Source organism: Grosmannia clavigera, assembly GCF_000143105.1.
Source record: "Grosmannia clavigera kw1407 unplaced genomic scaffold GCSC_108, whole genome shotgun sequence".
NCBI classification, from domain to species: domain Eukaryota; kingdom Fungi; phylum Ascomycota; class Sordariomycetes; order Ophiostomatales; family Ophiostomataceae; genus Leptographium; species Leptographium clavigerum.
Genome location: NW_014040837.1, coordinates 1323561 through 1350912, shown reverse-complemented (window position 1 = coordinate 1350912; position 27352 = coordinate 1323561). Strand labels below are relative to the sequence as shown.

General features: G+C 55.6%; 9 protein-coding genes across 9 annotated transcripts; 4 read left to right on the top strand and 5 right to left on the bottom strand.

Annotated features, from left to right (window-relative positions):
* Positions 1–608: 608 nt before the first annotated feature.
* On the bottom strand, positions 609–5911 carry CMQ_6647 (jumonji family transcription factor; the record flags this gene model as incomplete). Its single annotated transcript, XM_014320333.1, has 5 exons — positions 609–711; positions 779–1726; positions 1791–2177; positions 2388–5311; positions 5420–5911. 5 exons carry the CDS (start codon positions 5909–5911, stop codon positions 609–611), a joined length of 4854 nt encoding a protein of 1617 aa, XP_014175808.1.
* A 5230-nt stretch (positions 5912–11141) lies between these two features.
* CMQ_6570 (sphingosine-1-phosphate phosphohydrolase) lies at positions 11142–13080 on the bottom strand (the record flags this gene model as incomplete). The annotated part of the gene is made up of 4 exons (XM_014320256.1): positions 11142–11215; positions 11265–12580; positions 12657–12873; positions 12963–13080. The coding sequence occupies 4 exons, from the start codon at positions 13078–13080 to the stop codon at positions 11142–11144; spliced, it is 1725 nt and encodes a 574-aa protein (XP_014175731.1).
* Positions 13081–14248: 1168 nt separating this feature from the next.
* CMQ_6830 (uncharacterized protein) lies at positions 14249–15162 on the top strand (the record flags this gene model as incomplete). Its single annotated transcript, XM_014320516.1, has 2 exons — positions 14249–14372; positions 14438–15162. 2 exons carry the CDS (start codon positions 14249–14251, stop codon positions 15160–15162), a joined length of 849 nt encoding a protein of 282 aa, XP_014175991.1.
* Positions 15163–17736: 2574 nt separating this feature from the next.
* On the top strand, positions 17737–18950 carry CMQ_6651 (septin; the record flags this gene model as incomplete). Its single annotated transcript, XM_014320337.1, has 3 exons — positions 17737–17857; positions 17997–18559; positions 18624–18950. The coding sequence occupies 3 exons, from the start codon at positions 17737–17739 to the stop codon at positions 18948–18950; spliced, it is 1011 nt and encodes a 336-aa protein (XP_014175812.1).
* A 718-nt stretch (positions 18951–19668) lies between these two features.
* CMQ_6886 (guanylate kinase) lies at positions 19669–20397 on the bottom strand (the record flags this gene model as incomplete). Its single annotated transcript, XM_014320572.1, has 3 exons — positions 19669–20165; positions 20231–20290; positions 20346–20397. 3 exons carry the CDS (start codon positions 20395–20397, stop codon positions 19669–19671), a joined length of 609 nt encoding a protein of 202 aa, XP_014176047.1.
* Positions 20398–21043: 646 nt separating this feature from the next.
* On the top strand, positions 21044–21699 carry CMQ_6578 (DNA polymerase delta subunit; the record flags this gene model as incomplete). The annotated part of the gene is made up of 2 exons (XM_014320264.1): positions 21044–21469; positions 21532–21699. 2 exons carry the CDS (start codon positions 21044–21046, stop codon positions 21697–21699), a joined length of 594 nt encoding a protein of 197 aa, XP_014175739.1.
* Positions 21700–21943: 244 nt separating this feature from the next.
* CMQ_6811 (uncharacterized protein) lies at positions 21944–23108 on the bottom strand (the record flags this gene model as incomplete). Its single annotated transcript, XM_014320497.1, has 2 exons — positions 21944–22116; positions 22181–23108. 2 exons carry the CDS (start codon positions 23106–23108, stop codon positions 21944–21946), a joined length of 1101 nt encoding a protein of 366 aa, XP_014175972.1.
* Positions 23109–23663: 555 nt separating this feature from the next.
* Positions 23664–25870, top strand: CMQ_6541 (ubiquitin-like activating enzyme; the record flags this gene model as incomplete). Its single annotated transcript, XM_014320227.1, has 3 exons — positions 23664–23822; positions 23900–25352; positions 25422–25870. The coding sequence occupies 3 exons, from the start codon at positions 23664–23666 to the stop codon at positions 25868–25870; spliced, it is 2061 nt and encodes a 686-aa protein (XP_014175702.1).
* Positions 25871–25897: 27 nt separating this feature from the next.
* Positions 25898–27320, bottom strand: CMQ_6903 (3-oxoacyl-acyl carrier protein reductase; the record flags this gene model as incomplete). Its single annotated transcript, XM_014320589.1, has 4 exons — positions 25898–26058; positions 26343–26435; positions 26504–26593; positions 26672–27320. 4 exons carry the CDS (start codon positions 27318–27320, stop codon positions 25898–25900), a joined length of 993 nt encoding a protein of 330 aa, XP_014176064.1.
* Positions 27321–27352: the final 32 nt, after the last annotated feature.

The following is a 27352-nucleotide window of genomic DNA, read 5'->3' as shown; positions in this document are numbered from 1 at the left end:
AGCCAAAAAGTCACAACGTCCCCGCTCCCCCTCCATCGGTCTGCCCTCTCGTCTACACCATACACAGCATAGAACATTGAAAGTAGCAAAGCCAGCCTCGTCAGCCATTTGTCTCGTTCCATGCAGTGCAGTGCAGCTCGCAAAAAAAAACAAAAGAACCCAAAACAAGCCAGATGCACAATCATAAACGGAATTCCATCATCACCCGCTCGCTTCCGTTCCTTTGGTGCTGTCAAGATCATAAACGACGTCTCCTTGGCTCTCCTGCTTCACTTCCGTTTTTCTCTATTTCGTGCTGTCCGCCTTTTTGCGCCTTGGGTTGCATACCACCCCCCGTTCGGTCTTCCTCGTCTTTTCGTATCGTGCATCGTGCCGATGCGACAGGCCTCTCTTTGTCGTCGTATGGTCGGTTGGTCGTGCTCGGCTGAACAGGGCAGAGTCATGTCGACGAATCGACCCGAGGACGCAGGCTCTGTCCAACCAGCTCGCCGAAGAGGAGCTGGTAATCAGGGGATCAGGGGACCGGCAAATCGCGTCGCCGCTCTGACGCGTCTGTATATGCTCCATGGCCCCAGTATGTAGTTTTGCAAGCGCCGCCCTTTGCGTCCTCATGTCGGGTTCAGGTCCAGGAGCTGGCTCGTGAATATCCGGTTCAGGCTGCTGCGGCTCTGATGGCGCCGTCGAGGCTGGTGTAGACATCGTAGGCGGTATCTGCAGAAAAAGTCAGCACATCGCTTCGTCCAAAAAACACAATGAACACGACCGGTCAGTCACGTACGTTGACGGGAGCGAGGAGTCGGAAATGCTCCGCAACTGCTGTCTGAGCTGTTCGGCAGGCGACTGCTGGGTGCCTCCGTCCGGTGGCACAGCCTCTTCCTCCATCGACGGACTCATCGCCAGCGGAGACTCCTCCAGGAACGGCGGGCTCATGGCTCCGTAGCCGCCCATACTGGCCGACAGCAGCGGACTGCCATCGGCCATCGTCCTGCCGCTAAACGAATACGACTGGTGGTGGCTCGGGATGATGTTCGCCGGTGCTCCGAGGCCCGGCAAGCTAGTGGCCGACGCGATGGGAGACGGCGGTGAGAAGTTGACCTCGTTCATGTCTGGCAGGACGGGATCGCCGTCAGCTTGCATGCTCTCCTCCAGGTAGTCATCCCGGAATAGCTCACCTTGCGAGAAGAGTGGCGAGTGGAAGCTCTGCTGCCACGACGAGTTGTTGAACTGCGGCCGCATGCCGGGATGGTGATATGACGACGCCGACACGGGCGGGAAGTCAAACGCGCTGATCTGTGGGCCGGGACTGCCGACAAACGGACTCGCATCGACTGGCCCGGGCGAGTGTGGCGACATGCGCGCTCCGCCAGTCATGACCGAATCGTACGACGCATACGACGATACAGACGATCCCGGTCCCGGTCCAAACGGCAGGTTGTGTGCAGACAGGTAGGGCGACGACACGGTCGATGACGGCGCCGGCGCCGGACCAACATAGTTAGTGTGGGGAGACGGCCGCGTCAGCCCCTTCAACCCAAGCCCGAACCCAAAGCTGCTGGCGCTGCTGGTGCTGCTGGCACCTCGCCGGTGCAACTTGTTGGCTGCTGCCGCAAGTGCTGCGGCGCCCGAGCTGCCCTGCCTGCTCTTCGATCGCGGCCGTGTCGTGCTTTCGGGGGCCTTGGTCGAACTGTTCCACGGCTCATACGGAGACCGATAGCCGGTTGGATCCCTGCAGAGTAAAGAGTCAGGGGCTGAACTTGCAAGCATACACGTGTCAAAGGCAGGATGCATACCTGTTGCAGTGCACTTGGAAAAAAGCATATTTCCGCGCGATGCTTGTCGATAGAGGAGCAGCTTCGCCGCTGGCCGAAGGACCTCGTGTCTCTGCGCCGACTTCGGCCGCCTGGCTTGCCGATGGCCGCGGTGCAGGTGGCGGGGACATGGAAGTATTTGGCGCACCCGATCCCGATCCTGATGGCTTCCCCGGGATCGTGGCATATCCATGAGACAAGTTCGGATGTTGAATCTGAGGAAACTTGCTGCCATTTCCACCCGCTGGCAGCGAGAAGAAGGAGCCAAAAGGAGCAGGGTGGCCCGACGAGTACGACCGATGGCGCTGGATCCCGCCGTGCTGATGCTTGGTTGACGGCCGTCGTGGCGTGGGAAAATTGTCGGACGGCCTGCGCGGCCGGAAACTCGGAGGCTTGTCTGCTGCAACTGCAGGTGCAGCTGGTGTTGCTGCCGAAGCGGCGGGTGTTGTTGATGTTGATATGGATGTGGACGTGGATGCCGATGCTGATGACGCTACCAGAGACGAGGTTGTTGATTTTAGTAGTACAGGTGATGCTATCGATGCTGTTGCTGGCACGATTTGCGGTGTGAGCACGGACGAAGACGGCTGTCCAGCCGCGGCCGTCGTTGGAAGTGTGTGCGGTACATATGGCGGCTTGATCACGCTATACGACCGCCGGGGCTCCGATGGCGACGCAACGGCCGTCTGGCCCGCAGGAATCTGTGCTTGTGCTTGCAGGACCGTGCTGCCAAAGGGAGACAGCCCAGCCGTCTGTGCCGTCTGCGACATCAAAGACATGGGTGCTGGCGGAAGAGAGGGTCGTCGAGGAGGCTGCATCGAGAGCACCGGCGGCTTGGGTACCGAGTCGAGGAAGTTGCTCTTGAGGTTGTGCGTCGGATGGGCCGGATCCTCCGTGTACTGCGGTTTCGTATCCGTCGACGGCCTGCCGATGTAGTGCCACAGCCGGTCCGGCCTGAATAAATCGACACGGACCTGGTCGGGATTGCGACATGCAAATGCCTCGCACGCGTGGAACTCCTTCCACCGAAAGCCGTCGACGAAGACGTCGTCCGGCACCGGAACCGGTCGCTTCTTCGCCCCAATCTCCTCCTTCTCCTTGCGCGACGACGGCAGCGGCAGCGCGTGGGGCGAGGCCTTGGGCAGCCGATAGTCGCTGGCATCCGGCAGAAGCAGCCACTTCCACTCCACCTCCACCCTGTCGCCGCTCGGAACCACATGCAGCAGCACCGTCTCCTCGTCCGCCCGGTTCTCCAGCACCACCCCCGCAAAAATGTCGCTGCGGTAAAACTGCATCTGGCATATGCTGCCCTTCTTGAGGGCCGACGCCGCTTTGCGGATCCGCTCGTTCTTCTCGAGCGCCTCACCGTCGTACTTCTTGTCCCGCTTCGCCCGCTGGAACCGGCACGTGAACTCAAACGCCTGCTCCTTGTATTCCGTCCCGTCGTCGCCAAACACGGGCACCTCGCCCTCCTCCACAAACACGCCTGCCGCTGCCGCACACGTCGGGTGGTACGACCGCGTGCATCGTGTGTACGAGCACTGGAAGCACACACCCTTGCGCATCCGGCAGTACATGCATCGCACCTCCAGCCGCGCCGCTGTGAATTCGGCCACGTTGGTCACCACGTCCTTGCCATCGATCACGTCGATGCACGTCTCCGGCAAATACAGCGCACAAAGCCGGTGGGCCTTGCGCCCGTCGTCCGTCGGCAAAAGCTCCGCGTACGGAATGTCGTTTGGGCAGAGGCAGCAAGGGGATCCCTCGGCGGACTGCAGCCGCAGCCGCATCCGCTTCAGCTTCCGCGCACCAGCACGACTCAGGCCATCCGCTTCGTCCGCGGTGTCGCCCTTGTCCGTGTCCGCCCCGCGTTTGCGCTTTCGATTCGGCGCCCGGATACGAACACGTCCTGACGGCGGCGTCGGTAGCCCGATGATGGAGCCCTCCTGATCGTCCAAGTCGTCCACGTCGTCCATGTCCATGTCGTCATCCGAGTCTTCGTCCTCATCATCCTCGTCGTCCGTGGAGATGCCACGCAGCTTGCGCTCGATTTCGTACACGTCCACCCAGACGCTGTCCTGTGCCTGGGCGCACTCGCACTTCTTGGCAATCTTTCCCATGGGAAGCCACGATTCCAGGGCGAAGTTGACTGCCTCGGCGCAGTTGTAGCCGAGATTGTATCCGGAATGGTACCCGTACGGATAGGTGACGACAAACTCGCCGGGGTAGGACACACACTTGTTGACCCTGATGTTGTAGTGCTGCTGGAGGTGGGACGGCGAGATGAGAAAGGCCTTGTGGCGCAGGAACTGGTCACAGGCCTTGGCGTCCGCCGGCCAGATGTTCTTCATGGCTGCCTCAAACCGCCGGGCGTCGCCCTGAGAAATGCTGTACCACTGCTTGGGCGCCCCAAAGTGAAGGTAGTTGATGCTGTACAGGTCGACATCCTCGAGGTGCCACGCAAACGTGGCCTTCCACATGCCCAGGTAGAGGTAGGCCGTGTTGACTCCGGGAACCTTAGTACCCAGCACATCCAGCAGGTTGGGCAGCTTGTTCAGGTTCCACAGCTCCGTGTTCTCGTCAAAGAGCGTGCCGGGAAGGTCGGCCCCGTACAGCGGAGGGGCATACGTCAGTGTCTTCCAGTAGATCCGCTCCAGCTCCTCGCAGCGTTCCGGGGTGTAGTCGGAGGCATCCATCCGGTAGTCCCAGTCCTTGAACAAGGCCTCGTCGATCTTGGCAGACCCCTCTCGCTTGCCAAACTTGCGACGAGCCGACGTCGATTGGGTCTTGGCCGACGCCTGGCGCGTGAAGCCCAGGCGGCGAGGCGGTGCCGGCACTTCGACGCAGCTGTCCTCGGCATCGCCCGCATCGCCGCTGCTTTCCTTCTTTACCAGGTGGTCCACCTCCACGGATACCATGACCGTGTCCTCGGGTTTGTCATCCCTATCTTCGTGGGCAATACCAGTATCCTCGGGAGTTTCCACGCACGTCTTGTCATCGTCCTGGAGCCTATCATCGTCACCTCGTTGGGATTCGGGCGTCATCGGGCGCGGCTCAGACAAGACCGACGAGGCGTCATCATCAACGCCCTGGCGCGTCGTCCATCTCCGCGTAGTCCGACCACGCTTGCCCTTCTTGGGGGCGGCAGGGACGGAACCAGCCGCCGTATTAACTGTCGCCGAAGACGCAGCCGCAGCAGAACGGGTGCGAGTAGTCGGCTTGGGCTTGTCCGCGTTGGCACGACGCTCGCCACGTCGGGCGGGAGGCTGGTGCTCGCTCTGGTCACAGAGCTGACGCCATTGTGGCAGATTGTACGTCCGCTGGTGAAGGATGTTGACTTGACGGTAGGTCCCGTTGGAGCCCATAATGTCTTGCTTGATGGGCTCGCGAACTTTGATACCCTTGACCAGCTCGTCGACAGGCCCGACGGTGTCGGACCAATCCTGGGGTGGGACAATCTTTACGATACCGGACTTCATACCATAGTGATCGATTTTTTCCATCTAATCGGGGAAAAGGGGGGGCCTAGTTAGATGAGTTCCACCGGAGAGTAGGGTGATAAGGAGAGCGGAGGGCAAAGGAGGAAGAGGCAATGCAATGCAATGGAGGACGGTAAAGCGCACAAATTTCTTAAAATCTCGGAACTGGTGCATGGTTGGACGGAAGATCGGAACAGTGCCGGAATATTCGTCCGGCTCGATGTCCCCAATATCGTCGTCCTCAGCCGCATTGCCGGGGGAGGCGTTTGTAGACGGAAGAGCAGGCGAGGCTGCGGCTGTGTCGTCGACGTGTGCGTGCACAATATCGGCCTCGGCATGAGCATGAACATGAGCTTCAGCCTGAGCACCAGTATCAGCAGCCGGTGCGGTCGCAAGTGAGCCGATTTCGGCAGCGGGCGGATTGCTCAAAGCCTCGGCCAAGTCATCGTCGAAACAGCTGAGCTCCGAGTCGGAGCTGCTGCAGCCGTCTGTTTTGGAGGCGTTGTTACTGTCGGGGGGCGAGTGAAGGCCGATGGTCTCGTCGGGTGCAGTCGCCGCGGCTTCGGCGGAGTCCACAGCCGCGGTATCAGCAACAACAGGTCTGGTTGAAGCTGTTGTGGCCATCGTTATCGCGGATGGGCTGTGGAACGCGGTATTGTCTGACGTCGATGTTGCCGTTGCTGCCATCGGTGCCGTCGCTGCTGCTGCCGTCGTCGTCGTCGTCAACGTCGTAGCAAGGTCGAGGACGACGGAGCTTGCGACGGCGATGGAATCACCTTCCCCCCCAAGCGCCGTGGCGCCGATCGCTTCGTTGGACATGGTCAACCGCTAGGCTACATGCGATCGTAAAGGGGGGGTTGTAGCCTGGAGGCAGAGGAAGGGCGAAAGCGTGAGGGAGGAGTGACGCGCAGATTGCTGGTCTGGCGGGTGTGATACACCCTCGCCGTCGATCTGAGGAGAGTTGATAATGCTGTGCTTCCTCTCTGTCGCGAAAAAAAAAAAGAAAAAAATACAACGGGGAAAAACTAGGAAACGAGAAGGGATTGGATTTCGCTCGTCAGGAGAGGGGCCACTCGATAGCAGTCAAAGGGGGGGGGGTGGGAAGGGAGGCAGGTGCGGCCAACGAATGGATCCTGCGAAATGAGTTTTCCCGTTGGGCAGGCAGGTACTCCGTACTCCGTAGCTCGAACGGGATAGGAAAGCCAACAACTGACTGACGAAGCCTACGAAAGGCAGTGCGCGCACAGTGGAAAAAGAAGATTCTCGCGCTTGGCACGGTAAGGGTTTCGGCTAAGCACTGTGGCGATTGGTCACACACACACTTTTCTGGTTTTGTCGGATGGCCGTGGCACTGTATTCAGACAATACGAGCTCGCTGGATTCTACTATGCAAGATACAACAATGAAAAGGACGCGCCTTGTACGATAAGCAGGGTACTATTACACAAGGGATGGGAACGCTGCCACTTTGTAGTTTCATCAGCAGAAGCCGTTTCTGCTTACGACAAATACGAATGTGCCGCCGCTTCCACTTTTGCCTTTTTGCTTCGGTTAGAAAAGGTTTATCGCGCCACCCCGTGTGCATCGCAGTATGGAGTAAGATTACGAGAGGGAATGGCCGAGGGAGCTGATGGGCATTTGCTGCGTCCAGAACGCCAATGGCCGAAACAGGAGGCATTCTTGCAAAAGTGAGATGCTACAGCGCCAGCCAGGGAGCCACTTTCTGCCACCCGATCCAGCCAGTCACAGCCTGTAGTGTCGCCACTTCTCGTAGCCGGTCTTTTAGCCCTGGTTGTCTGTCGCCTTTTCTGCCTGCCTCTTTCCCGTACGTCGTATTATCTTGATGTTGCGCCGATTTGGCCAGAGCACAAGGCCGTGCATCAACGCTTCCCAACCCCTCTGCAAAGTGCGCTTCGTTTTTTTTGTGTGTTTTTTTTCTCTTTTTTCCTCAGATCAATTTCGCCGTGCCGTCTGCGCAATTACTTGCCCTCGTACTCGTACGTTGTCGTACGCTCACTCACTGTGTGCGACTTCATGCAGCTCCCAAAAATCACGCCAACTAATGTACACCGTCTGCGCTCTCATGTTTCCGCACTATATGCACCACCTTCCGCGTCGGGTCCCGGAGAATTAGGCACGTATGGTGTATCGTAGACAAAGTCGCTAGTAGGCAGAAACCGGTGGGGCAACAAAGCTCACGGGGGGTGCTGAATGCCTCTCGTTCTTCTTCACGCGTCTCACACTTTGATATGGAATAATCGAGCAGGTCCGGATGTCGGTTATGGCCTGATGCATTTACCACACAACTGCTCCACGCATCGCTGTCTCGCACTGCGTGACATAGTAGACAAAAGCAAGTGTCCGGACAGAAGGCAGGGAAAGCAGACGAGGTGACGGCAGCGCGAGACAGGGTTCTGCCTCACATAACTGCATCGTCGTGGGCTGAGAATGATCGACACCATATGTGATACAACGCCCCTTCTCGGCAGGCGCCGCCGCAAACGCTACTTACTATGCAATATACGGGTACTGAGGCCTGTGCACACGCCGCAATACCGCACATCTCGCACATCTTGCTGTCGAGCACGACGGCTTGCCCTGGGTGCAAGGTCTTGGCCCCCAGACACCCTGGAGTGCATGCGTGTTTTGTGGGAGCAAGCTCTAGCTCGTCCGTCGTATCATTCGTTGCATCCTTGCCCTGTGTGCGCATGGCAATTGTGTGCAGCAACGCCTGCAGTCATGTGGATATAGATCTGCCTGCCGTCGACATAGTACGGAGTCTGAGAATGGCCTCTCTTCTTCCCCTCCCTGATTTCCCCTTACATGGAATTTCGCAAGGGCTCTTGCACCCTTGTCTGTTCCTGCCTGTGTTACTCTGATACCTTATCGCATTGTGCGAGGACGAGAGCTTTGCCGAGAAAACAACGAAGACCTGCTCACGATATCCGCAAAGCTACCGCCGCAGGCGGACACTAACCGAGAGCTATGGCGTTAGTGACCATTGACGTCGCCGCCATCGATTCCTCACCGCTCTATTGACATCAATCACATGCCCCATCCAAAAAGCCCACCCACACTCACTCAATTCACACCATTGTCAGAAAAAAGAAAAGAGGTGCCCCTCCAACTTTCCGCGGGGGCACCTGTGCGAAAGCAGAAATGCAGAGCAGAAGCAAGGTGGAAAAGTGGGAGCTACTCCGTACTATACTATGTATGGAGTGAGCCTTGGCCAGATGCCGCTATTAGTTTCCTCAAATTATATGCCAATGCCATCTCCAACGGGAAAGCCCTCACACGTTTCGCTCCTTCTTCGGCGCAGCTGAACATCCCTCCTTGTCTTCGACTAATAATCGTGCGCTTAGCGCGTTCTCTTGTCGGCCCATCATCCCTACTCGTACTCGTACTGTTTCAATGCAGGCCGCATATGAGGTACTTCCACACTGCGAGCATACGACAGCTGTACAGTAATGGAGAATTGAGCACGCAAATGTCGCACAGGTGGCAAATGTGCGTAATAATTGCATGACAAACAGACGGGCTGGCAAAGGGCTGGCAAAAATGATCTTCGTCCCCTAAGACATCAAAAATGATGTTGATTGGTCCCGGAGGGGCTCGAACCCTCGACTTTCGCATTGTATTTCGGAGAAGAAATATTAGTACGATGCGCTAACCAACTGCACCACGGAACCGCTCTGTTGGCGTTGTTGAGATCGAAACCGGTGTTCTATTTTATCATGGAAGGACCGATCTGAGGCTGCACTGGTGGTTGCATCCTTACAATGGCTTGCCGTATTTGTGACAGCCAAATTTGCCGTGCTGCTCGCAAATTACTGCTCCCACGAAAGTATACCTGAATCCATTGGCCTGAGAGCGAAGAGCACCAAAACTGTTTAAGTCCTCCGTTCTTATTGATTTGGTAGTCCATCGTTGAACATGTTCTCTCGGCTCTATTTATGTAGCTAGATCTATCATTGTTCTCCTTGTTCTCATTTCTAGTTTTTAGGGTCCTGAATATTGCCTTTTAACAGAAGTAAGCGACATGGTTGTCTATTATTATTCTGACGCCAATTGCAAAAAGTATAATGAAAGGTAGGTGATCAAATCAGAAAACATGCGTCGGAGGATACTTCCGTCCAATCCGGTAGGACCTGTTTATCAATCTGTATATTTCTAGTGGAGAGAAGTCTCCTTTCATGGAGCCCCGTGGCACTGCGTGAAGGTGTAAACATCCGTTCCACTACTCGCGGCGGTGTTCGTCATCTGAAGTCGCCAAAGATCGGCCTCGTGGCAGACGGTTGGGCAGAGCTCGGGAATAGAACGTATAATTGGCTACAACGGGAAATGCATTCCCAGTTCATCGGGCATGGTGCTTCTGCAGACTTAACAGGTAGCATGTCTTTGATTTTAACCTGTAGGAATGGCAACGGCTGTCAGTCTAGAGCCAGTTCTGCAGAACATGATTCTTGCGTGGACAATTTTATCCCCGTAACACCACGTGGTGCCGCCCATATGCAGTCAACGAACAGATAAAACGTGCTGTACTGAGACCTCTCCTAATAGGCTATAGCAGTCTGTGATACCCCCGGGTGGGAATAGAAGGCAAACCAACAAATGACGAGAACATATTCCAGCAGCCGTACAATTATACGTACACGGACTACTCTGCATCTGCTCCTTTGGTCTTACCAAGCCTCTGTCCCAGCTAATCTTTAGGACCATGAGTTTGGAGGGTGTAGGCTCAATATTTCCACACGCCCACAATATAATACACCAAGAGCTCTGCCATTTGATTTTACGATCATATTAGCGCAGCCTTCTGTCTGGTTTTTGTATACGACCTATTATCTTTTGGTGGATCTTTCCTAAAGGCAGGTGTCGTAACACTTACAATCAACACCTTTGTATCCTGACCATAGCTTGCTGGCTGCAACGGGTGGTCCCTGTTAGAAAAAAACAGTGTCTGACTACTTTCTGACTACTTGTCAAGGCACCGCGTGGTTGTTGCCACAGACGAGGAGACAAAGTCTAAAGGTGGACGCCCTAATAGGACTGCGATGCAGAGTTGCTGTAGGATAGGCTGTAGCAGGATATTGACACTACGCTGGTCATCGGGCAGTTTTATGAGCCGGTCTACTCGTAGTACGCTACAACTTCGTATAGACTCTATACCCGTTCACAACCGTGGAAAGTCACTGCGTCCTGTGACTTACCATTAATCTTCCATCTACCTGGCGTGGTGCGGTCGGAAGGCCCCGGTAGGATCACACTACGACGTATGTATTCACCCTGCTCAGGTTCACCTGACCCATGCTTAGCAAGTTTCAGATGTCTCAGCTGGCACGAAACGTGGTGGCATACCCGGACTGCGTCCGTATCGTAAGCCGTAAACAGCCGGGTCGCAGTGGCTCTTATCAGAGCACATTGAGGCTGAGGAGGCAGATTTCAGACCTGCTGCTATTGGTATCTTACATGGTGAGACAAGCCCCCAAAAGGATAGAGACCTGGCATTTGTGGAGAATGGCTACGACATCTGCCAGCTCCGTGTTATCGCAGCGTGCCTCTGACAGACCCTGAGCGTTCTCTTATTATTCTTCCACCTACATGGAAGCCTGTAAACATCGGTAAAGTAAGATCGTAAATATACATCCCTCCAGGGTGCTCTATTACACCAAATCCGAACGCGAGCAGTCAAATAACTCTCGAGCTCCTTCCCGGGAGCTCGATGTCCATCTCCGCATCTCCAAATTAGGCTTGAAATTCCCATCATAACCATACAGCGTGCATATGAACTCCAACACATGATCGTAAAGGAAAAAAAAACAGGAGAAAAGAACGGTAAATAGATGCACTCTGCTCACGCATACGGTGCACCCAAGCCGATAAACTGAAACATCATAGGAATGGCCTCGACGGCCAGCCATCCGATGCCTGACCAGTCAGTCTCACGATCACATATGGGATAACTGAAAAGACTCACCGGTGTATACTACCAGCTTGGTGACGACCTCCACGTCGTAGCGGACACGTGGCTTCACCAGCTTCTCAAACATCTCCTTCTCGCCCAACTCGTCTTGTCGGCCGACGTACAGCTCTGGTTCTTCAAAGCTCAAGCTCGGGAACGCCGTCGACTCCACGACGGTTCCTTGGCCCATCATCTCCTCGAACTGGACCAGCGAGGGCCTGTGGACAAGCGAGGGCCTGCGAACGCCCGTCGTTCGCATTGTTGCCTTTCCGTCTCGGTCGCTGGCGCTGTTGCCAGTGCTGACGGCCATGTTCTCGGGCGCTGCTGGCGCCGTTTGTTCGTGCAGGTCGAGGAAGCTGCCTCGGCTCTTCAGACTGGTCTGACTGCTTATGCTCTCGCGCCGCCGCTGTTCCCGGTACGCCAGCGTCTCGTAGGCGTCGGCAGCGCTTTGCGGACCAATACTGACGGAGCGGCCACGCCGGGCGTTCTGAAGGTTGCGAACCATTATGGGGATGTCGCTGACGCTCGGAAGGACGTTGTCGGTATGCAGTCGCAAGACCTCGGGAATTTTCCCATACTCGCTCGCCTTCATGAAGAAGCGTCGCGGCAGGTTGAAGCCGATCACCTCGAGGACACGGAAAAGGTGAGGGAGCGTCTTGAGCATCGTGGGCTTCATGAGTTCGCGCCAGGCAAAGACGACCAATACACCAAAGATGATACGTGCCAGGGCGACAATCGGGCTTAAAGTCGGGATACTGTCAGACGCCAGGCCCAGGGACTCGCGCAGGCGCGGATACCGCCATGTGCCAACCTCAAGGCCGATCATGACACCTGCAAAAGCTACAGAGTCGTCAAAGCACGGACAGTCGTCTGCCGGTTCCGGATGGACACGCACAAGGGCGATGATAAAGAGAGTGGCCAGTGCCGGGGCCTTCCAGGAACTCTGCTGCATGTAATCGGCCAGGGCCGGACCCCAGTAGTACTCGATGTAGCCGAGACAGGAACCTAAAAAGCTGCCAAAGATGACATCGACAAAGCCGTGCATCCCACAGTAGAGGCGGCCGATGACGATGGAGGCGGCGTAGAAGTAGCCTAAAAAGGCGGACATCAACTTAGTCGATGGCGAATAGTCCGAATCTTGTAGGGCCAGGATGGCATAAACGGCGACCGACACGGCGTTCGTAGAATGGGTCGACGGGAAGCCGTATTCGAGGACGACAGAGTCCGACATGGTGATGCGCTGCAGAGGAGGTGAGAGTGGGCGTGGAAGCGAGCACATGTCCTTGAAGAAGCCACTGAAGAAGACGCCCGTAGCAAGGACATGGACCAGACTATGGAGGAGAACATTAGCCCCAATCGTTTGCAAAGTGTCACCCACCCCCTTCATTCCTGTGGCAACAAACATACGCTTTCCCAATGGCCGGATAGCCAAACCAGTAGAGCATGGGGAGACCGATCATGAAAAATGTATGTGTGCCCAGGTTGGCAGTGATGGCGAAGTAGTTGTCGAGTGCAGGCGAGCGCATCGCGGATTGGAAATATGCGAGGTACGGCGTCTCCCAGCGAATCAAGGGCAGCAAGTGCTGGCGCAGTCGGTACCGCCATCGGGGCAGGGCGCGCTTGTCTGGAGGAGAGCGAGGCGGCATTGTTAGCCGGACAAGAGATGCAGCGCACGAGTGCCAGAAGACATAGGGACGCCAGGGAGAGACATACAGTGGTCTAGGCTCTTGAGCCCGGCGTCCACCACGTCGTTTGGTCGTGCGTCTGGTTCCACGATCGTGGGCGCCAGGAGCCGGGCGCTGGGCGCAGCGCCATTCTGAAGCGCAGTCATCTGCGCGGCCGTCTCTTCGAGATCAGCAGAGCGGACGAGGCAATTGACCGGAGCTGAGGAGAAATGATTGGTGCAGAAGAGCGGGGGAAGGACAGGGAGAAAGGAGGAACAAGACAAGAAAAGTGCCGAGATGTAGGGCAGCGCAACAAAAGGCACCGGGGAAAGAGGAAGCCTTCGTCCTTGAATGGAGAAAAACGGCGACGTGGCAGGGAAGATGGAAAAGTGGGCTGAAACTTTGGAGATGTGAGTTCGAGCACGTCAAGCATTTTGGGGGGTCTCAGATGCAGTTTTGGTAGGTGGCCCTGCGAAAGGAGGAGCACTACGACGTAGGATTGTGCTTATCAGCTTCGACTAAATTTATTTTGCTAACTATTGTTTACGTTATAAGAGCGTACAGCTAAAAGCTTGCCTTAAAGGCCCCTTGTAAGCGCGCTTGTATACGCCCTGTACTCCGTACTCCGTACAGAGTAATGTTTTCATCTCTGCCCATCGCACCTTTGTTTCCTGGCAAAGAGATACTTCCTGTATTAACCATTCTAGGCCAAATTTATGTACTTTTCGCAGTTTGTGCACTACGGCAGTTGAGAGGCAATGTTGCACGTGACCATAAGGGTCACGTGCATGGCTTTTACTTATTTATTTATTTATACATTTCAACGTCGAAGCAGGACAGAAGGCAGGTTGTCAATCAACACTGATACATCTACGGAGTATTATGATGGTGCACGTTTTCGTGGCGTTTAGGTGGGGCGTAGCACGAGTACGGAGTATTACTCCACTCACATCACAAGAAAACAAGCTGAAAGAGGGCAGCGATCTTGACGATCAGAAATAGGTGCTTGCGTTTTGTAGGTTAAGGGACAGAGAGAGGGGGGTAGCAATACCTCTCCTCCCACTATGACTAGTCCCCCTCCTTCGCACCTCCCCTTTCAGGCCTAACAACCTCATACCAAAAACGGCTATTAGTGACATAGTGGTGGGAGCACCAAAACACTAACAGTAGCTAGCGTGGGTAAAAAAATCGAGGAAGAGTTGCAGAGTATTTCACTGCCGTAGTGCACCGCGCACTAGTCAGTCCATATGCACCTTCCCACATTTATTTCCCCCCATGGCGAATACTACACCGTTGCATCGAGAAGCTTTAACGCCCCCGACAAGCGTTTCGACGATGAAACAAACAAGGCGCGAGCTCGATAACACTATTGACGACACGCTTACGGCAACTTTTTCGACAGTCCCCAACTTTTTCTGCTTTTTTGACGGTTGTGATAAAGATTTTGCCATTTTCCAGGGTATGTAAGATACGATGTAAGACGAAGATACGAGAACAGCACACTAACGAGAACTACATATGCAGGCGTTGACCCTGACACGTTCTCCAAAATTGAGACTGGGCGGCAGCGCCGCGGACGCAAGCTGCGTTTTCACTATCGTCCAGAGCAGCACCAGTTGCTCGTCACCGTCCCCAATTTTGAGCATGACACAGCAACTTGGACGATAAGCGCAGCTCTCTATCACGATCTGAACAATATGGGTCTATCCTATAACGACTTGGTGCCTTCGGGGACAACCAAGTTCGGCGACGGCGGCAGCGGGAAGGAGTGTGGCGAGGCTGACGCAGCCTTTATGCCTGGAGAACGTGCTGATGCCCTGGATGGATGGCCGACGCTTGTGGTTGAGACGGGCTTGAGCCAGTCGTCTGAGAGCCTGGACGCTAAAATGCGTTGGTGGTTTCATGCGTCGAACCATCAAGTGAACATTGTTTTACTTGTGAAACTACAACGGGCCTCGCACACTATCTGCGTCGAAAAGTATGTTAAGGACATACCCCAACCGCGACAGGGGGCCACCTTCACCCGCTTCATGCCTGCGCTCGTCCCGCAATCACGTCAGAGCATTACAATCGCGCCCCATCCCAGGAGCCAACCTGTCGTATATGATGTTTTCGGCGGCCCGCTTGTCTTGGAGTTCGTTTTGCTATTCCTGCGGCCAGCCGACTTGGCTCGGGGAGAACGGGATGTGGTATTGGATGCAACCAGGCTTGTCGACCTGGCTAGGCAGGTCTGGCGTCGGACATTGTGAGTGGGTAGATGGCACGCAGCGCTGTGCAGAAGCAACTCGTCACCCCACGCTACAATATAATCTACAAGCGACACATTACGACACCGTTACGCACCAGACAGTTGCACTGCCTACATTGTAGAAATTTCAGTATCCCGAATGGCGTTTGCACAGAGTTAGGACACTTTAGTGGTTACAGCCGCTTTATCGCTAGCTCTACGTTTTTGTACGTAGCTTTATTATAACAGGCTATATCTACTATGTAGTTGTTCTACGAAGTACTTTGTGTTTATTCCCAACATGTGCTTTGCTTACTACTAGTCGTATGGTAAGATACTAGGCGAAAGTACTCCGTAATCGCACCCTATCAAGTATCTTTTTAATCCACTCCTCCCTGCCAAAAACCCTGCCAAAACGCGCCTTCTTTTAGACCCCCCCCCCCTCCATTTACGTTATTTACCTTTTCTTCCTCTACATACCTTACTACGGAGTATTACCAAATTATAGGTGCTATCAAACGGACCAGGCCAAAATGGGAGGGACGTGCACAATTGTGCCGTGTGATGGAAGAATGCATGCACTGTGTGGCGCAGGGCGCTAATTATGTTAAGTAATCACCAGTCATGTGACATATGGGTGAGCCCTGATTGGTCAAATAGGGCTCCACCCTATGCAGAGTTTTATCCCTCTAGAATAGCTGCATCTTCTCCTCTACTCTACTTTAGTAATACAACCAACAACGTGATAAGTAAGCAATACACCTTTGATAATTTAGTATGGGATTCCATGTACGACGGCATAGCTTGGAAGTAACGAACTATAACAATACACACACGCTTACTGGGCACCTATAATTTAACAGTTATAGCCTGGTAAGCAGCTTTTTATATCAACATTTGGGAAATTATGGAGGGTATCTTAAAGCCATTACCGGACGCATGCAACCCGACGACAGCGCCGTGGTGGTATGGCTGCTGCATCACACCGAGGGAGAAATGCAAGGCACAAGCCCGAGTAATACGAAAATAAGACGGAAAGGCCAGCTGAGTGGAAACTTCTCTACAAGTGGACAACTGTCCCAACAATCTCTGATGCATGACATAGTCAGGTTAGGTCTATGACACAACGGAGCCCTTGAGAATAGCCGTGTCATTGGGGGCACTGATCGGTATGGCATCGGAATGCTCCACTGAGAGGCACTGTTGCACTGCCGTCATCAATAGTTATCCCAAGTTGCGTAAAGACGTACGGAAATTTCCCAGCTATAACCGCATCTTCTTCAAATAGGTGCCGATCACTGGGTAGTAGCGTGCATACGATAGTTTTCTATACATAAACATCGACCAGACTTCGATATTATTGCTACGACGTACAAGCAGATGCGGCGGTGACTGCATGTGAACGGCTAGTCAATGCTGCTAGGATGCATGAATTGAATGTATTGTTGTCCTTATGTCTAATCCCCGTTTCCTAATCAAACAGTCCCTATAAATAAGGATAGACGTTAGAAAAAAACCGGAAGTCAATTTATTTTTCTATCAGCTTAGAATGTAAGATCAGGGCTGTGTAGGCATATATGTACTTTTCATCTTGTATGTGTCGATAGGCTAGTCATTGCGTCTGGTTGTTTTTATCAGTTTGCGGGTATGGTACAGTTCTCGTTCATGACTACGACCATTATCAAAATACCTTGCATAACTACCAGAGAAACCATCAATCATGTTTGGAGTTGAGCTTAGTGTGACCTGCAGAAAACCTCCGATGACAGTATAACAGTGAGCAGAAGCCCTAAACACACGGTTGTTTCTTGAATGTTCTGGTGCTGCTGGAGCTATAGCTACAGAGTTGAACCCGACTATTTCGATACACATGTAAGCCAGACATACATGAGCTTCAAGTTAGCCAGATTTCCTATTTCTAACCTCGAGATGTCGTCGTCGCCATTCGCGGTCACGTGACGTTTGACGTGGACGCGACTGACAATTGAAATCACATTCTCCGTATGAATTTTTCAACGTATAGTATATAATCATACTGCTCTCCGTGGATCGAACCATGCAGGACTCTATGTGAACTTACTAAACTAAGATATCAATTACTGACGGGGAAGCTGTAGCTTCATGCAACTGGTTGTACGTAGGTACGGAGCTCTTCGGTCTGGCAAGAATGACTAATCATATAGATCACGCATCTTCATCGCCATCAGAAGAGAAGTGGGTATTGGACCACCGCCAGCTGTCCAATCATATTGGACCACACGCACGGACTTCAATTTGACCAATTAGGGGATAGCTGTCCCATTTCCCCTTTCCACCCCTGTTCACGAAAGAAGGCGGGAGACCGTTGGTCGCACCTGCTTGCCCCATCGAAAGGGGAATAGGGGAAGCCCCCCTAATATAACAGAAAGTAGCATAATTGCTTGGTCAATTTCCACCCCCAAAACTTTCATACTTTGTTTCTTTTCTCAGTGTTCTTGCACCACCACCACCAGCCTTACCAGTCCTCACTTCGACTCCTCTACGCCCTCCCCTCGCGCAGGCACCTATTCACCCATCTCACCGACACGTACGCGTCTCTCCTCCGAACGCTGAAGCTATGGCGGCCATGCCCCCTGCCACGATTTACCCCCAGAGCCATGTTGGTTTCGACAGCATCACGTCTCAGATCGAGCGCAAGCTGTTGAAGCGTGGCTTCCAGTTCAACGTCATTTGCGTTGGTGAGTGCCCTATCCAGGAACTCCTGATGCTGCAAAGCAAAAGCGTGGCAGGGATCTCTGTCACAGGTCCTTAGCAGCTACACAACATTGTAGCTCTGTCCTCGACTGGACTGATGCTGACTCTGCTTCTGCTTCATAGGCCAGACCGGTCTGGGCAAGTCTACTCTCATCAACACCATCTTCGCCTCGCACCTTATTGAGTCCAAAGGCCGATTGTTGCCCGAGGAGACCATCCGGTCGACTACCGAGATCCACGCTGTTTCGCACATTATCGAGGAGAACGGAGTGCGGCTTCGCTTGAACATTGTCGACACCCCGGGGTACGGCGACCTGATTAACAACGATCGCTGCTGGGACCCCATTGTCAAGTATATCAAGGACCAGCACTCTGCGTACCTGCGGAAAGAGCTCACGGCCCAGCGCGAGCGTTACATCCAGGACACGCGCATCCACTGCTGCCTTTTCTTCATTCAGCCGTCGGGGCACTCGCTGAAGCCCATCGACATTGTCGTCCTGAAGAAGCTGTCTGATGTCGTCAATGTCGTGCCCGTCATTGCCAAGTCCGACTCTCTGACGCTGGAGGAGCGCCTGGCCTTCAAGCAGAGCATCAAGGAGGAGTTCGCTTTCCACAACCTCAAGATGTACCCGTACGACAACGACGAGTTTGACGACGAGGAGCGTGCGGTCAACACTCAGATTAAGGTAAGCATTGCTATACCTGACTCTTTACGTCCAGAGAGCATCCAACTGACGCGTCCCCTTCCAGAGCTTGATCCCCTTCGCTGTCGTCGGCTCTGAGAAATCTATCATCATCAACGGCAAGCAGGTTCCCGCACGCCAGAACCGGTGGGGCGTCATTAATGTTGAGGACGAGGAGCACTGCGAGTTTATCCACCTGCGCGACTTCCTGCTGCGCACCCATCTGCAGGATCTCATCGAGACAACGTCACAGATCCACTACGAGACGTTCCGCGCCAAGCAGCTGCTGGCCCTGAAGGAGAGCAGCGCTGGTCACACTAGCCGGCCCATTAGCCCTGTCGCCGAGCGTGAGATCAGCCGAAACTCCCAGCGGCAGACAATCAACGGCTACTAATCGAGGCGGCCGTCTTTGTCTCATACGCTCAAGTAAAGTCATGATCACCTTTGCTGGGTTTGTTGCACTTTTGTCCATTCATACCCTCAGCCTGATCATTGCCAGCCTTCACCGCAAAAGTCTCGTTTGGCGGCCGATCTGGGAGGGAAGGCCGACCTTCGGAAAGAATGTGACCATCGTCTTAAAAGGAAGACAACGGGCGTTGAGGCAGCGTTTTATGCACCATTTTGGCTGTTCCGGGCTAAGGGCTCCATATCTCTGTTCGTCGTCCTGCTCATTCTTGTTTGTGCAGATGGCCTTTTCTTTTGCCCCCTCAGGCTGGATATTCTCTAGTCCAAAATATCTTTTTTAGTACCCCTCGGCTACGAAGCTCTTCCCTTTATTTATTTATTACCGCTCCTGTTCTTCCTCTTTTTTTGTCGTACTTTGGATTTGTTTTCTCCTAATTGTCTGGCCGCTTAGCTCAAATGGAGCTAATTCGACACTGTACTTGACGCAAGCAAATCAATGAGATGTTTATGGCAGTCGTAATTTTCACTTCGTTACTGATATTATCAATAACATTGTTATTACCGTGTCTGCTGTGTATCGTACAACACATACGACCAGTCTACAAGTTAACGTAAGATTTCTGTATCCAATGCCTGTGTCTACACTCCGTACCTGTAGACTGCTCAATGGGTATGGCATTCTTTGGCTGTAACAAGCTGGCTGTAGCCTACTTCTTCGATTTTGCTGGCTGCTGGAAGATGTAGTCCTCGAGCTCCTTGTAAGCCTTGTCAAGATCGTCGTTGATGATGATCTTGTCGTGCACGCCAGGCGTTTTGGAGTAGTCGAGCTCAAGCTTTGCCTGGTCGAGCCGCTTCTTCACGTTGGCCTCGGTCTCGGTGCCGCGGCCGCGCAGACGCTTCTCAAGCGTGGCTGTGGAGGGCGGGGCGATGAAGATGTAGCGTGCTTCCCAGCCGTTGCCCTTCTTTTTTTGGTCCTGGATCTGCTTCACACCTTCCATCTCAATGTCCAGCAGAACGACACGGCCCTTGGCGGTCTGGTCGGCGACGGTCTTTTTGCTGGTGCCGTAGCGGTTGCCGCCGAACTTGGCATGCTCGACAAAGGCGTCCTGGCCGATGAGCTTCTCGAACTCTTCCATGGTGACGTAGTGGTAGTCGACGCCGTCCTTTTCGCCGGGGCGGGGCTTGCGGGTCGTGTGGGACACGGCTGTTCACATCCAAGTCAGCTATGGGACGCAGGCCAAGAGGAGCTGGGAAGAGGTTTCAACGTACACAGGCAGAAAGCGTCCGGGTGGCGTTCAAACAGGCGGTTGTAGAGAGTGCCCTTACCGACTGCAGAGAAGCATTAGTCTCAAAGAGTCCATGGCGCGGTGGAAGCAAGACGTACCGCCCGAGGGGCCGGAGATGACAATGGGACGGCGATCGGAAGGGGGCGCCATGGTGACGAAGGGCGCAATGGATTGCGATGGGACACGGTTGTAGAAGCGATTGAGCGGGGTGAGAAGCGAGCGAGAAACAGACTGAAGCAGAGGCCGGCGGCAGATGGAGTGGAAGCAAGAAGAGGTCGCAGCCATGTAATGGGCTTCCAGGCCAGATTGTGTTCAGGGCCAAAAAGCGAATTGCTTATTACGACGGCAGGGATTGTGGGCGGTGAGTAGCTGCTCTACAGTGTCCATGACAGCGGTGAGGCAAAAAGACACTGCAATTGCTTGCAACCACACGCAGGGTTTGTGGTCAGACCGCTAAAGGCGGTAGGGGCTCGAATGTGATGACTTTGACAGGGATTTCCCACAAACGTTCCCATCGGATGCCGCGTCTCTTGTCATTCGCCTCTGCTCTGCTATGTTGATTGGATCTGGAGACAGGTGAGCAAGGTCACGTGGAAGCCCGTTAGTTTGGCGTTACCCCGTCAGCGAACCGGACTCCATATTCCGGGTCCCCTCTTTCTTTCGTGCCAGCCAATGCCGTGCTTTGTCCACAATTCTTTTCGTCATCACATCGTTCCTCGCCGCCCTGCTATTATAGGTCAAGAAGAGGCAGTCTCCTCCATTTTCTGATAGCTTATTCATTCTGCCGTATCCGACAATGCCTCCCATCGCAAGAAAAGCCTCTGGCAACCGCCAGGCAACGTTGAGTTTCAACCACCGGGTGACCAAGGCCTCAGTGCCGAAGGTGTCGGCCAAGGAGTCAGTGCTAGCGGCGACGAAGAAGGCAGAGAAGGCCGAGACAAAGCGAGAGCCGACGAGACGGACAGCAACGCCGGAAAGCGAGGCAGCAGACTCTGAAAGTGGCGAGAAGATACACTATGTGGAGCCAGTGACGCCTGCGGCGGCGGCCAAGAGCGAGGCTGAGATCAAGGCTGAGAGCGAAGCGGCGGCTGTCGGGGATGTGCAGATGCGGCGATACTGGCAGAGCATTGAGGCACAGAGGATGGCCTCGAGGGTGCACCAGGAGAACCTGGATCTGGGTGAGAAGGTGCTACGGTACTTTGACGTCAGCTCGCAGTTTGGGGTAAGCTTTTTCGCGTGCCTGTTGTGCCTTTATGGGATTGTGCCTCGCTGACGAAGGAACAGCCCTGCGTTGGGATTAGCCGAAAGAAACGATGGATGCGAGCGCAGCGGCTGGGCCTGGCACCTCCGATCGAGGTGCTGGCCGTGCTGTTGCAGGAGGAAGCGAAGGGCAGAGAGAACGTGGAGCGAGCGTGGATTGACGGGATTTTGAACCCGTCGGTGGTGGCATGAGGGGGCCAAAGGGCGGAGTGATTCTATGGCGTTGGGAGCTGCATGCAGGGGACACGAGATGTGCGATACGATCCGACGCGACATGTCTAACTTCTATATTGGTTATTTGGGGTGTATGGGAATGGCGGCTGAGGCCGATTGCGACATGGTGACATGGTCGCCTCTACAGCAATCTATAACATGGTATCGATCTATGACCGTGACGTGATGTGAAAGGCGGGAGGAACTAATAAGAAGGCACCGTTCAGTACCAGATGCTGCGGGTCCTGTGATGCGGGACCTCGTCTTTGCTGGCGGCCTCGAGCTCCTTCATTGTGTCATAGAGAAAGAAGTCGATGAGGACGGCGTTGATCTTGGCGTCGGGGTGGTTGCGCACGATCTCCCTGCGGATCAGCTCGACACACCAGATAGTGCAGGCTGGACGGTTAGCTGGATTCCTGTACTCTTTTCTTTTCTTCTTTCTTTGCAAGTCCCCACTGACCTCGTAGCTGCATCTCGAGATCGCTGCCGCTGGCAAGCGGCTTCTGCTGCCGGATAATCGTGAGCAGCGGCGGGCTGTAGTAGAGGCAGCCGAGGCTGTGCAGGATTTGCGGCACGCGGTAGTCGGCAAACATGGTGAGTTTGTCAATGTCGTGGAAGGCGCCGTAGCCGGTGCCCTGGAAGCAGGCCCAGAGCTCAGCGACGAGGATCTGTGCGCGCTTAAGGAAGCGGATGGGGCGACGACGGCCAGGATAGGGGAACTCGTCGCGGAAGCAGGCGAAGTCGCGGGCGAGGATGTTGACGAGGCGGGCAGCCGAGCCGTCGGCCGCGGCGAGGACGTTTGTGAAGCAGCAGCCATACTTTTGGTAGAGCACGCGGCCAGCTTGACGCAGACAGTCGAGCCGTTCGGCCAGCAGGGGCATCTCCTCGTCCGTGGCAGAGCGGAAGACGCGACGCATGAGGGCCATATCACACTCGTCCTCGCTCTGCCAGAAGTCGGAGCTCGTGATCGGCACACCCTCGTCGAGTGCTCGCTGCAGGGCGGCCACCAGGCTCCAGTAGCCGGTCCAGGTCTTGCCGCGGTACTCGATGCCGAAGCGGTCGGCCGCCGGCCGCTCGGACCAGAAGGAGAAGTTGAGCAGGTCCATGGTGAAGATGAAGGCGACCGTCGACGCGTCGCGTGCCGTCGGGTGCAGCTCGTGCTCGGCCCAGGTGGCCGTCGAGTAGGCCTGACGCTGCATCCGGCCGTAAATCGTCTCGGCTGCGTCCTTGCACGACCGCATGTCCAGGGCCACGTCGATCGCGTTGTCGCACACGTACTCAGCCCCCTCCAGCACGCCCGTCTCGGCGTCCTCGTCCACGGCCGGTCGGCCCATCAGATGCTGCCGCAGCAGCGCCAACAGCTCCGGGTCTGCCTCGTCGTCCGACATGTTTTGTGCAATATGGCCGCGAGGATCGTCGTGCAGCCCGGCTTTTGCGTTCTCTTGCGGCCTCACGGTAGTATGGAATCGGAAAAGGAGGCCCAATTGGCCCTCACCGCATACATAGCACGTCCACTCGGTCAGTCGATTCTCCTATTCGACAATGCCTTTGCTCAACTCTCGTGCAAGACGGATCCAAGAGAGTAGGGCCGGTGACCCACAATAATTATTCTGCCAGCTGGCAGCCTCGCCCCTGTCGGACCGGCAAGCCGCCGTACAGTGAAGCAACCGCGCCTTCCTTCCCTCCCTGAAGCTGTTTCTCAGAACAGCCTCATCTCACCTGCCACCGGTTTCCTTTCCTCGCGCTCGCCCAGGGCTTTTCTTCCTTTCTTTTGTCTGGTCCCACCGGCGCGTCAGCTTGTATCAGAACCGCCCTTTTCGATCTCCAAATTTGTCACAGCCGAAAGCTCGCTCGTTTTAGCTGCTGCCATTGCGCCCTTTCGCCCTTTCGGCCTCGACAGCCCCATCGACAACGCTTCCGACTGCCGACTACCACTTCCCACAATGGCGACCGGGTCGGATGCAGGGCCGGTTGTGCCTGGAACAGCGACAGCCACTCTGCCAGCAGCGACAGCGGCTGCGGCACCTACGACGGGCGGCCTGGGGCGCGACGTGCACAACTCGCATGCGCTGGGCCGGACGCTCAACGCGCACGTGAAGCAGGTAAGTCGGGATACGGCGACGACGAGTCCCTTCAATCGGGCTGGCTTGCTGACGCATTTTGTCCCGTTCTGGCACAGGCTCGCGTCCTCATGGTGGGCGCCGGTGGCATCGGCTGCGAGCTGCTCAAGACGCTGGTGCTGACAGGCTTCGGCGAGGTCCACATTGTCGACCTGGACACCATCGATCTAAGCAACCTGAACCGACAGTTCCTCTTCCGGCACGAGCACATCAAGAAGTCCAAGGCGCTGGTGGCGCGTGACGCGGCGCAGCGCTTCAACCCACAGGTGCGGCTGGTGGCGCACCACGCCAACATCAAGGACGCGCAGTTTGACGTGGCCTTTTTCCGCGGCTTTCGCATCGTCTTCAACGCGCTCGACAACCTGGACGCCCGGCGGCACGTGAACCGCATGTGTCTGGCCGCCGACGTGCCGCTGGTCGAGAGCGGCACCACCGGCTTCAACGGCCAGGTGCAGGTTATCCGTCGCGGCGTCACGGCCTGCTACGACTGCAGCCCCAAGGAGGCGCCACGCTCGTTTCCCGTCTGCACTATCCGCAGCACGCCCAGCCAGCCGATCCACTGCATCGTCTGGGCCAAGAGCTACCTGCTGAACGAGATGTTTGGCGACAGCGAGGACGAATCGGCCTTTGACCACTCGGCCGACGCCCAGAATGCTGCCGAGATCGTCGAGCTGCGCAAGGAGTCTTTTGCCCTCAAGGCGCTGCGCCGTGCTGTCGGAACCCCGGCCTTTGCCCGTCGGCTGTCCGACAAGGTCTTCCGCGCCGACATCGACCGTCTGCGATCCATGGAGGATATGTGGAAGTCACGTGACCCGCCCCAGGTCCTGGCCTATGACGACATCGTGGCCGCGACGGCTGCGGCTGGCCTAGGACCAAACAACCCCGAGGCCGTGGCCGTTCTGCTGCGCGACGGCCAAAAGGTCTGGACGCTCGAGGAGAGCGTCGTGGTATTCAACGACAGCATTGAGCGGCTCAGCCGCCGTGTAGCCCAGCTGCGCGAAGCCGGCAACGCCGACGCCGACGCGCTGATCGAGTTTGACAAGGACGACATCGACACCCTCGACTTTGTGGCCGCCAGCGCCAACATTCGGTCCACGCTGTTCGGAATTGAGCACCGGTCGCGCTTCGACATTAAGCAGATGGCGGGCAACATCATCCCGGCCATTGCCACAACCAATGCCATCGTCGCCAGTCTCTGCGTCCTGCAGTCTTTCAAGGTTCTGCAGGGCGATTATGACGCCGTGAAAGAGGTCTTCCTCACTCCCTTCGCCTCGGACCATCTCCTAGCGGCCGACCAGCCGCGCCAGCCGAACCCCGAGTGTCCCGTCTGCAGCTCGTACCAGACGAGCGTCCGCGCAGACCTGTCCAAGGCAACGCTGGCTGACGTGGTCGAGCTCATCGTCAAGACACAGCTCGGCTTTGGCGACCGCGATTTTGTCGTCAGCAATGACGTCGGCATCCTGTACGACGTCGAGGAGACAGACAACCTGGAGAAGCAGTTGAGCGACCTGGGTACGTCGATCTGTCCATCTTTGCGGTCAATTCACTATTCTTCTCTGTCTTATTAACAACGTTTTGCAGGCGTTCGACCTGGCAGCTTCCTCACGGTGATCGACGACGAGGACGAGGACCCCTATGTCAACGTGGTCATCAACATCGAGGACAGCAAGGGGGAGCCGCTTCCGGACGGAAACCCTGTCGTTGCTGTCGGCCTCGAAGGTCCGCCCAACATTCGTCGGCGGCCTAAGAAGACGACGCCTCCCTCTCCTCCCCCATTAGCGGAGGCCAACGGCACGGCCAAGCAAAACGGAAAACACGCGCTTGACATAGACGATGACGATGTCGTTCCCTTGGACGGCCCGGCGCCCAAACGGCCGCGAGTGGACGATGTTGTCCCCGCCAGCAATGGCAACGGCGAGTCGGCAGCAAAAAAAAAGGCAAAGCCCGGCGAGGACGTCCCTGCTAGCAACGACGACATTATAAATATCGAAGACGTGTCGAATGGCGCCATAGTCATTGACGACGACTGATCTCTCTGTTTTGGGTTCATATTCGTGTCACGATGCGGCACTCAGGCCGCCGTCCAGGTTCAACACGCAGTTATTGGCGTAGCTGTTTTTGGCCAGGAAGATGGCAGCATCGGCCACCTCATCGGGCGTGCCGAAGCGGCCCATCGGGATGCGGGTTTTCATATCTGCAACTTGGCGTTCGGACATGTCTAGGAGGGGAGCACGTTGTGCAATATACCGTCAGCCTGTAATTTTTCCCCTTTTTCCGATTTCCCCCTTTTCACTGCGTTCTTTCCCCTCTTCTCATGAGCTGTACGCATATTGGTCGAAAGGACGGGGATTGCCATCGGAGGATACCAGCCAGCACACAAAGAGGCAACAGGAGGATAGCTGCGGACATGTATGACAACAGGGCAGGAGGATGAACCAGGAAGCCGCCGCGTGCTTGGCCGGAGAGCATCAACTGAATAAACACAAAAAATAATAAACTCACTTGCAATCATGTCCGTGTTGATATAGCCGGGGAGGATGACGTTGGCACGGATGCGCCGTCCAGCACCTTCTTCTGCCAGGGCTCTGGTGAGGCCTGAGGCTGCGTTAGATGATTGTCTGGTGAAGGGGCAGACCTTTGAAAAAGGAGAAGACTGTTCTCACCAACGACGCCAGCCTTGGATGCAGCGTAGACGGTGGCGCCATAGCCGCCGCGAACGGCAAGCAGACTGGCAATGTTGAGGATGCAGCGGTCTGGAAGGCGGGTAAAAAGTTAGCGAGCGAGCAGACCCGAGCAGACCCATACAGACATTGAGAAGAAGTCCAACAGACCTTTGCTGCGCTTCTTGAGCCAGGCGCGCATGGCCGAGCGGCAGCCCGAGATGGTACCGTAAAGATTGACGTCGAGCACATCGCGGATGTCGGCCGGGCTCATGCGAGCTAGCAGCGTGCTCTGAGATACGCCGGCCGCGTTGACGAGAAAATGCACGTCGGCTGTATTGGCAAACAGCGCGCCCCAGAGGCTGCTCTCACGCACATCGCCGGCCATGTGCCAGTGTTTGACATCGGAGCCGGCGGTGACGCCTGGAACGGAAGGAATGCTGCCTATGCCAATCGATGGGCCTGGCGCCGGCCGGGGCAGCGCCTCGACCGCCCGCTGCAGCGCAGCCTCATCGCGGCCAACCAACGTGCAAGAGACGCCCTCGAGTGCGAGCCGGCAGGCAATGGCCCAGCCGATACCACGGCTGCCTCCTGTGACAATAGCAGAGCGGCCAGCAAACGATACAGGGCGCCGCGGCACTGGGTAGAGCGGCACTGGTGGCGTCGTCTTCGTCGCCGTCGTTTGGCCGTTCCTGTCGACTGGTGGGACGGCAATGCCGCTAGAGGCGATGCAGCGTTTGCCAGTACGAGGCAGAGCAAGACCGACAACGGGACCAAGCCCCAGGCCTAGACCAGATCGCAATCTCAGTAGCGGACGCATGAGGAAAATAGGAAAAAAAAAGAAATTTCAGG